At 44.8% G+C, this 13,561-nt stretch overlaps 1 protein-coding gene across 4 annotated transcripts in view; it reads right to left on the bottom strand.

Moving 5' to 3' along the window:
* Positions 1 to 13,561, bottom strand: part of dhps (deoxyhypusine synthase) — a 23,165-nt gene extending 9,604 nt beyond the window's left edge. The window contains exons 1-3 of one of the 4 annotated variants that reach the window (XM_031897764.1): positions 13,481 to 13,527; positions 9,638 to 9,907; positions 6,025 to 6,234 (exon numbers count right to left, since the gene is read on the bottom strand). In XM_031897764.1, the coding sequence (XP_031753624.1) occupies positions 6,025 to 6,234; positions 9,638 to 9,643 (216 nt within the window). In that variant the 5' untranslated portion in view covers positions 9,644 to 9,907; positions 13,481 to 13,527. 4 annotated transcript variants of the gene reach the window in all.

The raw sequence follows: 13,561 nt of genomic DNA, 5'->3' as shown, positions 1-13,561 counted from the left end.
TTTGCCATGTATGTTTGCCATGTCCCCCGAAGTGTTGAGTCTGCCCCTTGTTGCCTGGTTGTATCAGGCAGGATTGGTTGGTCGGTTGGGAGTTTCTGAAACTCGTGCAAAAAGAGGGATTGTGAGGCCCATCCTCTCTTTCCTGCGTATCCATTAGTTGGGTAATTTTTAGATTTCTTCCCCGCGGGTAAGGAGGTACTTTTCCCTCCCATAACCCTTAATTGGGTCTAATATAAGGATTCCCCTGTGAACTTAGAGATAGTAACGCAGCTTGGATGCCGTGTCCCAGTCCAATGTCTACAGACCGCGTACAACCCCTGTGTTGGTCGTAGCCTTGGCTGTTAGTTTAGTGATTTCCATTGCAGCTTCTGCTAGGAATGATAACGTGGTGGACAGTGTTTTAACCTCCAACTGTAGTTGTTGTCAAGAGGTTGGCGGGTGGCATGTTAATTCCAATGCTGAATGCCTGTGCGGGCTAGGCCCACTGACGCCGCAGCGGGCTGAGTATTGCTGCCGCCTGTGTATCTGCTGTAGGCTGTTTGGCGGGTAACTAGGCAACTGTTGAGTTCACTTTTGGAGCCTTATCCCATTATTTCTGATGCTTCTCTGGTGTGAGCGCAATGCGACGCTCAGGTTGGGCCCACTCTGGCTCAATTGCCTGAGTGAGGGAATTAACACTGGGAAGGCTAATTTAGACTTCCTTTAAACTCCCAAAAGCTTATCCGCTTTAGACAAGGTCACTGTCTCATCCTTGATTTCCTGTTATCTTGGGCTTTTGTTTGCCCCCCTTGGGGGAGTGGAATCTGCCTCACTACCACATGTTGAAGCTGTGAAGCTTGTGGGGAGAGGATAGGTGGCTCAGAATAGATGGAGCCTCTGAGGCAGGTTTGCAATCAGAGCAGTAATGCCTCTATGACTTACTTAGGGAGTGCTTACATATCTTGTTTAATTTGCTTTTTGCTGACTGGATTACCTCTCTGAGGTGTTTGAGTGAATCAGCCTTCTCCATGTTAATGCAGTGTATGCTATGGAGTTGTGTGTTTACTGAACGTATAGTGGGCTGAAGCTAGGCCCGGTTAAGCAGCTTTGTGCTGTGTTAATCTCCCATGGGAGTTCTGTTGTGCGCTCCCTGTATAGCCGCGTTATGTCGGCTGGGGTTGATAGTTGTCCCCCTGGTAATGGTGAATTGGCCGTGGGGGTATTTGGCAGTGAGGCAAGGTCCTGTGCCTTGCATTTAGGCAGTTTGCACTGCCCCCTCTGCTTTCCTTTTTTATTTTTTATTTTTTTGTTGATTGTGCTACCTCTCTGAGGTCGTTCAGTGAATCAGCATTTTCTGTGTTTACTGTAGTGCCTTTCTCTGTAATATGTGCTCTGTATACTGTATATGAGGCAGTAGGGGGAGACTGTTGCCTTTATTCCAGCAGAGGCGCTACTGCAATCCTCAGTGTGTATTGCATGGCCGCGCTGTGTCGGCTATGCAGGGGCGCATGAATGACGTCATCGCGCCGTTCATTTGGCGCGAATCTGAAAGGCGCGCTCGTTCGGCACGTTGCCTAGCAACCGGCGGCGCGTGTTCCTGCAGATTAGTATGCGCGCCAGTGTGGTTTCTCTTCCTGCTTATTAAAGCATGGCCCCTTACAATCTCTCCCGGTCTGAGTGCCTGTTCTCTACTGGGCAGCTCAGCGTGTGTATTGCTCCTGTGTTGGGGATGATACCTTACAGGCAGCTCTGCGTGTCATGTCTCAAGGTAAATGTCCAAGTGCCCCGGGGTAGTGATAGTTAACACTTTAATAGGCAGCTCTGCGTGCCCAAGTGTCCCGGGGTAGTGATAGTTAACCCTTTAATAGGCAGCTCTGCGTGCCCAAGTGTTCAATCCTGTGTGGCGCTGCTACTGTGAGCGGGGTTTTCTCCCGCGTTTGCCAGGTAGGGCTCGCTATGCCTCTATTTATAACCCTTAGTAAACTTACCTCTCCGTTGTACTCGGACTGCCTGGGTCTGCTCCAGAGACAGCTCTGCGTGTCCCATTGAGCTAAGTGTGGACCTTTTAGTATGCTGGATACGTTGTGGTCCTGTGTAGGGGGTTACACTTTTGGGCAGCTCTGCGTACCCTGTGTATTCCCCATCGTATTTCGGCCAGCACTTATAGGGGTAGCTCTGCGTACCCAAGTGCAACAGTTTGCTATCGGCCAGCACTTGTATGGACAGCTCTGCGTGTCCCAGTGCCCATTAATCGATGTGAATCCTCACTTGTGGTGGCAGCTCTGCGTGCCCAAGTGTCCAGTCATTCCACTAAAACAGCTATGTGTTCTAGTAATTCCTTTTTCCTGATTGGTATATTAGTATTAAATAAAATATAAGGTAAAAATAAATTAGATAAAAAGAAGATATAGGTAACTGTCCTTCACCTCCGAGGCAGGACAAAGAACTGAGGAGTGAGGGTGGAGACGAGCCTTATATACAGTGGGAGGGACCAGGAGCCACTAAGTTTCAATTCTCTGTCCTGCCTCCAGAGGTGATCACAGACAAAACCCTAACGTCTGCACTGACAGGAGGGCCGATAGAGAAAAGGGGTCTTTCCGTAATTTGGATATTCATACCTTAAGTCTACTAAAAAAATCTATAAAACATTAATTAAACCCAACAGGATTGTTTTGCATCCAGTAAGGATTAATTATATCTTAGTTGGGATCAAGTACAGGTACTGTTTTATTATTACAGAGAAAAGGGAATCATTTAACCATTAAATAAACCCAATAGAGCTGTTCTGCCCCCAATAAGGGGTAATTGTATCTTAGTTGGGATCAAGTACAGGTACTGTTTTATTATTACAGAGAAAAGGGAATCATTTAACCATTAAATAAACCCAATAGGGCTGTTCTGCCCCCAATAAGGGGTAATTACAGTGGTGTGAAAAACTATTTGCCCCCTTCCTGATTTCTTATTCTTTTGCATGTTTATCACACAAAATGTTTCTGATCATCAAACACATTTAACTATTAGTCAAAGATAACACAAGTAAACACAAAATGCAGTTTTTAAATGAGGGTTTTTATTATTTAGGGAGAAAAAAAATCCAAACCTACATGGCCCTGTGTGAAAAAGTAATTGCCCCCTGAACCTAATAACTGGTTGGGCCACCCTAAGCAGCAATAACTGCAATCAAGCGTTTGCGATAACTTGCAACGAGTCTTTTACAGCGCTCTGGAGGAATTTTGGCCCACTCATCTTTGCAGAATTGTTGTAATTCAGCTTTATTTGAGGGTTTTCTAGCATGAACCGCCTTTTTAAGGTCATGCCACAACATCTCAATAGGATTCAGGTCAGGACTTTGACTAGGCCACTCCAAAGTCTTCATTTTGTTTTTCTTCAGCCATTCAGAGGTGGATTTGCTGGTGTGTTTTGGGTCATTGTCCTGCTGCAGCACCCAAGATCGCTTCAGCTTGAGTTGACGAACAGATGGCCGGACATTCTCCTTCAGGATTTTTTGGTAGACAGTAGAATTCATGGTTCCATCTATCACAGCAAGCCTTCCAGGTCCTGAAGCAGCAAAACAACCCCAGACCATCACACTACCACCACCATATTTTACTGTTGGTATGATGTTCTTTTTCTGAAATGCTGTGTTACTTTTACGCCAGATGTAACGGGACACGCACCTTCCAAAAAGTTCAACTTTTGTCTCGTCGATCCACAAGGTATTTTCCCAAAAGTCTTGGCAATCATTGAGATGTTTTTTAGCAAAATTGAGACGAGCCATAATGTTCTTTTTGCTTAAAAGTGGTTTGCGCCTTGGAAATCTGCCATGCAGGCTGTTTTTGCCCAGTCTCTTTCTTATGGTGGAGTCGTGAACACTGACCTTAATTGAGGCAAGTGAGGCCTGCAGTTCTTTAGATGTTGTCCTGGGGTCTTTTGTGGCCTCTCGGATGAGTTGTCTCTGCGCTCTTGGGGTAATTTTGGTCGGCCGGCCACTCCTGGGAAGGTTCACCACTGTTCCATGTTTTTGCCATTTGTGGATAATGGCTCTCACTGTGGTTCGCTGGAGTCCCAAAGCTTTAGAAATGGCTTTATAACCTTTACCAGACTGATAGATCTCAATTACTTTTGTTCTCATTTGTTCCTGAATTTCTTTGGATCTTGGCATGATGTCTAGCTTTTGAGGTGCTTTTGGGCTACTTCTCTGTGTCAGGTAGCTCCTATTTAAGTGATTTCTTGATTGAAACAGGTGTGGCATTAATCAGGCCTGGGGGTGACTACAGAAATTGATATTGAAATTGAAGTTATTTTTTAACAAGGGGGGCAATTACTTTTTCACACAGGGCCATGTAGATTTGGAGTTTTTTTTCTCCCTTAATAACGTAAACCTTCATTTAAAAACTGCATTTTGTGTTCAATTATGTTATCTTTGACTAATAGTTAATGGTTTTTGATGAGCAGAAACATTTAAGTGTGACAAACATGCAAAAGAATAAGAAATCAGGAAGGGGGCAAATAGTTTTTCACACCACTGTATATCTTAGTTGGGATCAAGTACAGGTACTGTTTTATTATTACAGAGAAAAGGGAATCATTTAACCATTAAATAAACCCAATAGGGCTGTTCTGCCCCCAATAAGGGGTAATTATATCTTAGTTGGGATCAAGTACAGGTACTGTTTTATTATTACAGAGAAAAGGGAATCATTTAACCATTAAATAAACCCAATAGGGCTGTTCTGCCCCAATAAGGGGTAATTATATCTTAGTTGGAATCAAGTACAGGTACTGTTTTATTATTACAGAGAAAAGGGAATCGTTTAACCATTAAATAAACCCAATAGGGCTGTTCTGCCCCCAATAAGGGCTAATTATATCTTAGTTGGGATCAAGTACAGGTACTGTTTTATTATTACAGAGAAAAGGGAATCATTTAACCATTAAATAAACCCAATAGGGCTGTTCTGCCCCCAATAAGGGGTAATTATATCTTAGTTGGGATCAAGTACAGGTACTGTTTTATTATTACAGAGAAGAGGGAATCATTTAACCATGAAATAAACCCAATAGGGCTGTTCTGCCCCCAATAAGGGGTAATTATATCTTAGTTGGGATCAAGTACAGGTACTGTTTTATTATTACAGAGAAAAGGGAATCATTTAACCATTAAATAAACCCAATAGGGCTGTTCTGCCCCCAATAAGGGGTAATTATATCTTAGTTGGGATCAAGTACAGGTACTGTTTTATTATTACAGAGAAAAGGGAATCATTTAACCATTAAATAAACCCAATAGGGCTGTTTTGCCCCCAATAAGGGGTAATTATATCTTAGTTGGGATCAAGTACAGGTACTGTTTTATTATTACAGAGAAAAGGGAATCATTTAACCATTAAATAAACCCAATAGGGCTGTTCTGCCCCCAATAAGGGGTAATTATATCTTAGTTGGGATCAAGTACAGGTACTGTTTTCTTACTACAGAGAAAAAGGAAATCAGTTTTAAAATTCTGAATTATTTGATTAAAATGGAGTCTATGGGAGATGGGCTTTCCGTAATTCGGAGCTTTCTGGATAACGGTTTCCGGATAAGGGGTCCGATACCTGTGTAATTAATCCTTATTGGAGGCAAAACAATCCTGTTGGGTTTAATTAATGTTTTATTGATTTTTTAGTAGACTTAAGGTATGAAGATCCAAACTATGGAAAGACCCCTTATCCGGAATACCTTCGGTCCCAAGCATTCTGGATAACGGGTCCTATACCTGTATTACTTGACGTTCAGCCAAGGGATCCCTTTCTCCCTAGGTGAAGGTACTTAGATGTGTAACCTTTTTCCCTAGAGCATTAACTCCCCGTTACCAATCAAGCATTTGCTTCTATAAACAGCACAAAACCACTTAAATATGGCTGCCAACTAGATGCTATGCATGACTACACTAAATACAAAAGTGATGACTAGATCAGCCACAGAATCAGCACCCCCACCTCCCCTTCGAATTCTTCCTTCTTCCCAGCACGGCATCACAAGAGAAGGAGAAAAAGCCCTCACCATGTTGTTGATCTCTTTGGCCGCTTGCCCAAAGTGTGTGGCCTGGAAGCCTGTAGTCAGGTAGCTCTGCAGCAAAGCTTCATAGTTGACTCCACGGTTAAAGTCATATCCTCTGACCTGAACGGAGCCCTCTGGTAGGGAGTCGCTGGGCATCAACACTGCCCCCTTGGCATCATTGGGAAGGCCCTCTGCCATTATGTTGTTGGAAACCTGCAAAAGAGGTGGGGAAATGAAGTGCAGTGGATACCGTTGGGGGGCATTCCTGATACTGAGAGCTGAACTGCCTGTTATAAACTACAGCAATAATAACGTAGGCCACTAGTGGGTCGGCCTGAAACCAACTGGGGACCTGCTGCCCCCCCCCCAAGTCAGAATTCACATCCAGCACAGCCCCTCCCTGATATCACCATACTGTACCAGCTACACTATTGTATAATAAACGGTGTGGTGGGGCCAGTCAGTCTTGGGTTGAGTTATAGGGGGTTAGAGCTTACAATCTAATGGGGTAGGGAACATATGAGACATAAGGAATATAAAAACAGCTGTTTTCTGATCAATCAAGATGCATTGAATATATTTCTCTAAAACAGGTGGGTCCTATAATTCATATATTATATATAAAACATAAATTATATAGTGTCTCAATAAATTATAATTAAAAGCATATTTTTTTTTGTTACTGATCTTTTTATGTCTATGGTTAATTTTATGATAATCCTACACTTTAACCATAATGAGACTACAAGAGCCATAAAAAAAAATACATGCATTCATTGTGTTGTACAGATAAATAAATGGGCTCCATGTAAGGGCCTATTGCTATTATGTTTCATGTTCAGCACCCGGGGACACAGAAGCCATTGATAGAGCAGGTCATTAACACATACCAGTCATTTCATAGAGACAAAACCCCATACATTTAACACACAGACATACACAGTACAGCATTCTTCTCTGTTATACAGCAGCGGCACTGTAGGTGTACATACACACAAGCCCATACACACATACATAGAAGACCATACACACACAGACACACACAAGCCCATACACACATACATAGAAGACCATACACACACAGACACACACAAGCCCATACACGCAGACAGACATACACAGAAGCCCATACACGCAGACACACACACATAGAAGCCCATACACACACACATAGAAGCCCATACACACACACAGACATACATGGAAGCCCATACACACACACAGACATACATGGAAGCCCATACACACACACAGACATACATGGAAGCCCATACACACACACAGACATACATGGAAGCCCATACACACACACAGACATACATGGAAGCCCATACACACACACAGACATACATGGAAGCCCATACACACACACAGACATACATGGAAGCCCATACACACACACAGACATACATGGAAGCCCATACACACACACAGACATACATGGAAGCCCATACACACACACACAGACATACATAGAAGCCCATACACACACACACAGACATACATAGAAGCCCATACACACAGACACACACAAGCCCATACACACACACACAGACATACATAGAAGCCCATACACACACACACAGACATACATAGAAGCCCATACACACAGACACACACAAGCCCATACACACACACACAGACATACATAGAAGCCCATACACACAGACACACACAAGCCCATACACACACAAGCCCATACACACAGATATACAGACACACATAGAAGCCCATACACACACACATACACACACAAGCCCATACACACACAGACATACATAGAAGCCCATACACACACACATACACACACAGACATACATAGAAGCCCATACACACACACATACACACACAAGCCCATACACACACAGACACACATAGAAGCCCATACACACAGACATACAGACACACATACAAGCCCATAGACACAGACATACACACACAAGCCCATACACACAGACAGACATACATAGAAGCCCATACACACAGACACACATAGAAGCCCATAGACACAGACATACAGACACACATACAAGCCCATACACAAAGACACACAGACACAAGCCCATACACACAGACAGACATACATAGAAGCCCATACACACAGACACACATAGAAGCCCATAGGCACATACAGCCTCACTACAGAATACATCATGGATTGACTTTGGTTAAAGGGTTAACTGTTAGTATGTTATAGAATAGCCAATTATAAGCGACTTTTCAATCGGTCTTATAGTTTTTTAAAATTATTTGCCTTCGTCTTCTGACTCTTTCCAGCTTTCAAATGGGGGTCGCTGACCCCGGCAGCCAAAAAACTATTACTCCGTGAGGCTCCAGTTTTATTGTTACTATTGTTAAACCAGTCAACCCAAAATATACATTTTTGCCTAATAAAAGTAAACATAATTCTAAGCAACTTTGCTGTATACATTCATTACATATTTGTCATTTACTTTAGTTAATTGTATATATAATTGCTATTAGAAACAGTGTCTCTCTGCCTGACCTTTCTATTCCCTGCCCTGGGGGCTCTGACTGTTGAACCAATATAACACAAGGCAGCAGCCTGACAGACCTGACTCGCTGGGGGAGACCGACCTTTGCAACATTGCATAATAAATACCAATCAGGAGTTCAGCAAATGCTGCTTTCTATAGCAATTCCAGTTACAAATAACTTCTAAAACACTAAACATTTTTAATAAATTCACATTGGAAAGTTGCGTAGAATTATATTTTCTTTTATTAGGCAAAAAAAAATAAATATTTTTGGGGTTGACATGTCCTTTCAACCACATCCTGGTTACAAAGGTAATTTGGACCCTAGCAACCAGATAGCCGCTGAAACTCCAAACTGGAGAAAGCTGCTGCACAAAAAGTGAAATAACTAAAAAAATATAAAAATAAAACATGAAGACCAATTGAAAACTTATTCAGAATATTACTCTCTATATTATACTAAATGTTAACTCAAAGGTGAACCCGTTAAGCACACATTATGGCAATCACAAGCAAACAATCAATGTATTTATTGCACCTACCAACCTGCGGCTCTTATAAACCAACCCATAGCAACAATATTGCATGTACAGCCTATAAGAAATTAAAGGGAATATAAAGCCTTCCGATAGTAGTGGAAAGTGATGGGGGCTTTTTTTTTTAACTATTTTATTGAATCAGCACCAGGTGGGTTGTTATACTTAAACTAAAATCTGTCACTTTCATGATTGACACTTTAGTGTGGGTGCTAGGGTCTTGTTACCCCTAGCAACCAGTGTAGTCTGAGTGACAGGTGGGAGGATAAACAGGGGAGAGTGTAACACAAAGACAGGTAGACAAACAATAAGAAACCCCAGCCCCAGGTTGTATCTGCTTTACGGCTGGGGGGCGTTAATGATCCCGGATAAGGCACCGCATTATGGCAGGGGAGCCCAGGTCCCACCTTCCCAAGGTAATTACTGATACGCAATGACTGCCTTTCCTCTATGGGCCCCCCTCTGCCGTACCCTAAAACAGGGAATAGAACCCCACAATCTATTAGCCCTAAGCAAAAGGCCCAGCTACAGTAGCCGCGGCGCTCCCCCGACCCCCCAGCCCCATCTCCCCAGTGTAGGTACCTCCATCACCTCTGCTCGCAGCTCACATGGCGTATCAGACCGGTACGGAAGCCGAACCAGGACAACCCAGGAGCTCGGAGATCTTAACCACGCCCACTGACCGCTTCCTGCTTCTGCCTTTCCTCAAATCACGTTCAAGGGGGCGTTTCTTCGCCTCTGCCTTGAGTCCCGCCTACCGCTCAGCTCTCCTTGATTGATTCTGTGGGGTTCTGTGCCGGTACCGACCCACTCCCGCTTTTATCCACCTTCTCGGTAGGGAAGTTTTCATGGCTTGTTATAAAGGGGTCAGTCACTCACAGGGAAGGCTGTAGTAGCGCCCCAGTGGCACCCCCACATTCCCAGTACCTCATAACTACTTTCCCAACGGTTTGCCTTCTCCTTTTATAGTTATATTTCCACTTTTTCAAATGGAGAAAGTGTTGGGGAGCAACACAAGCATGGGAAAGGTTCCTAGGGTGCCAGTAAGAGCCACAATTGGCTATTTGTTAGCCCCTATTGGACTGGCAGCCTATAGAAGGCTCTGTTTGGCTTTACACTGGATTTTATGCAGCCAGGACTTATCTGCAAGCCAGGAATTAAAAAACGAGCCCCTACTTTTAGGCCCCTGGGAGCAACATCCAAGGTGTTGGGGAGCAACATGTTCCCCCCGAGCCACTGGTTGGGGATCACTGGCTTAGAGGCTTAGATGCAACTTATATATCTCCCAGTAACCCCGCCCCTGAGTGCCTTATTGTCCCTGTAACTCCTTATTCCACTAACCCCGCCCCTGAGTGCCTTATTGTCCCTGTAACTCCTTATTCCAGTAACCCCGCCCCTGAGTGCCTTATTGTCCCTGTAACTCCTTATTCCAGTAACCCCGCCCCTGAGAGCCTTATTGTCCCTGTAACTCCTTATTCCAGTAACCCCGCCCCTGAGTGCCTTATTGTCCCTGTAACTCCTTATTCCAGTAACCCCGCCCCTGAGTGCCTTATTGTCCCTGTAACTCCTTATTCCAGTAACCCCGCCCCTGAGTGCCTTATTGCCCCTGTAACTCCTTATTCCAGTAACCCCGCCCCTGAGTGCCTTATTGTCCCTGTAACTCCTTATTCCAGTAACCCCGCCCCTGAGTGCCTTATTGTCCCTGTAACTCCTTATTCCAGTAACCCCGCCCCTGAGTGCCTTATTGCCCCTGTAACTCCTTATTCCAGTAACCCCGCCCCTGAGTGCCTTATTGTCCCTGTAACTCCTTATTCCAGTAACCCCGCCCCTGAGTGCCTTATTGTCCCTGTAACTCTTTATTCCAGTAACCCCGCCCCTGAGTGCCTTATTGCCCCTGTAACTCCTTATTCCAGTAACCCCGCCCCTGAGTGCCTTATTGTCCCTGTAACTCCTTATTCCAGTAACCCCGCCCCTGAGTGCCTTATTGTCCCTGTAACTCTTTATTCCAGTAACCCCGCCCCTGAGTGCCTTATTGCCCCTGTAACTCTTTATTCCAGTAACCCCGCCCCTGAGTGCCTTATTGTCCCTGTAACTCCTTATTCCAGTAACCCCGCCCCTGAGTGCCTTATTGTCCCTGTAACTCCTTATTCCAGTAACCCCGCCCCTGAGTGTCTTATTGTCCCTGTAACTCCTTATTCCAGTAACCCCGCCCCTGAGTGCCTTATTGTCCCTGTAACTCCTTATTCCAGTAACCCCGCCCCTGAGTGCCTTATTGTCCCTGTAACTCCTTATTCCAATAACCCCGCCCCTGAGTGCCTTATTGTCCCTGTAACTCCTTATTCCACTAACCCCGCCCCTGAGTGCCTTATTGTCCCTGTAACTCCTTATTCCAGTAACCCCGCCCCTGAGTTTCTTATTGTCCCTGTAACTCCTTATTCCAGTAACCCTGCCCCTGAGTGCCTTATTGTCCCTGTAACTCCTTATTCCAGTAACCCCGCCCCTGAGTGCCTTATTGTCCCTGTAACTCCTTATTCCGGTAACCCCGCCCCTGAGTGCCTTATTGTCCCTGTAACTCCTTATTCCAGTAACCCCACCACTGAGTGCCTTATTGCCCCTGTAACTCCTTATTCCAGTAACCCCACCCCTGAGTGCCTTATTGTCCCTGTAACTCCTTATTCCGGTAACCCCGCCCCTGAGTGCCTTATTGTCCCTGTAACTCCTTATTCCGGTAACCCCGCCCCTGAGTGCCTTATTGTCCCGGTAACTCCTTATTCCGGTAACCCCGCCCCTGAGTGCCTTATTGTCCCTGTAACTCCTTATTCCGGTAACCCCGCCCCTGAGTGCCTTATTGCCCCTGTAACTCCTTATTCCGGTAACCCCGCCTCTGAATGCCCAGGTACCTGCCCCCCATTGGGTCCCACCTGGAGGTCCCTACTGTAGCATAATGGATACACACATAGGGTTATATTTATCATGCTGTGTAAATAGTGGAGTGAAACATTACCGGTGATGCCAATCAGATGCTTTACTGTGGATTTGAACTGTTGAATTCTATTTGCTGATTGGTTCCCCTGAGCAACATCACCACTTTTTATATAGCATATACCCCTCTGTGTATAGGTGGGGGTCCCAGTACAAAATGCCTAGGACAGTAGCCGTGTCGCTGACTCCAGGGTGCCTGTAAGCACATACACTAAACAGATACACACGGGGGTGCAGAAGCAGAGAGGGGGTACATCACACAGGGAGGGGCAGAGATACAGAGATCTGTGGATAAATCACTGCTGTTCCTGGGTATCTGTGGCAGAAAACACAAGTGATTTATCACCTCTGCAAAAGAAGATATGAGTGGGCATCCCTTACTGTAATGCAATGTGCCCCCCACGCCCCTTACCCCATATTCATTCATTCATATACAGTAACAACCCCCCCATCCATGCAACTTCCCCCATATTCATTCATTCATATACAGTAACAACCCCCCCATCCATGCCCCTTCCCCCATATTCATTCATTCATATACAGTAACAACCCCCCCATCCATGCAACTTCCCCCATATTCATTCATTCATATACAGTAACAACCCCCCCATCCATGCAACTTCCCCCATATTCATTCATTCATATACAGTAACAACCCCCCCATCCATGCCCCTTCCCCCATATTCATTCATTCATATACAGTAACAACCCCCCCATCCATGCAACTTCCCCCATATTCATTCATTCATATACAGTAACAACCCCCCCATCCATGCAACTTCCCCCATATTCATTCATTCATATACAGTAACAACCCTCCTATCCACGCCCCTTCCCCCATATTCATTCATTCATATACAGTAACAACCCTCCTATCCACGCCCCTTCCCCCATATTCATTCATTCATTCATTCATTCATATACAGTAACAACCCTCCTATCCACGCCCCTTCCCCCATATTCATTCATTCATATATAGTAACAACCCCCCCATCCATGCCTCCCCCCCATATTCATTCATTCATATACAGTAACAACCCCCCCATCCATGCCTCCCCCCCATATTCATTCATTCATATACAGTAACAACCCCCCCCATCCATGCCCCTTCCCCCATATTCATTCATTCATATACAGTAACAACCCCCCTATCCATGCCTCCCCCCCATATTCATTCATATACAGTATTTCAACAACCCCCCCATCCATGACTCCCCCCCATATTCATTCATTCATATACAGTAACAACCCCCCCCATCCATGCCCCTTCCCCCATATTCATTCATTCATATACAGTAACAACCCCCCTATCCATGCCTCCCCCCCATATTCATTCATATACAGTATTTCAACAACCCCCCCATCCATGACTCCCCCCCATATTCATTCATTAATATACAGTATTTCAACAACCCCCCCATCCATGCCTCCATGAACACAAACCTCTTGCTTCCAAACTTCCATTCTGCTCGCTGAGCTCAGTTGCTGGCAGACTGTTGTCTGTCATTACAGTGTCAACTTAAA

The sequence above is a fragment of the Xenopus tropicalis genome, chromosome 3 (genome assembly GCF_000004195.4).
Source record: "Xenopus tropicalis strain Nigerian chromosome 3, UCB_Xtro_10.0, whole genome shotgun sequence".
NCBI lineage: Eukaryota > Metazoa > Chordata > Amphibia > Anura > Pipidae > Xenopus > Xenopus tropicalis.
Note: the sequence above shows the minus strand (reverse complement) of the source record. Positions and strands in the feature narration are given on the sequence as shown.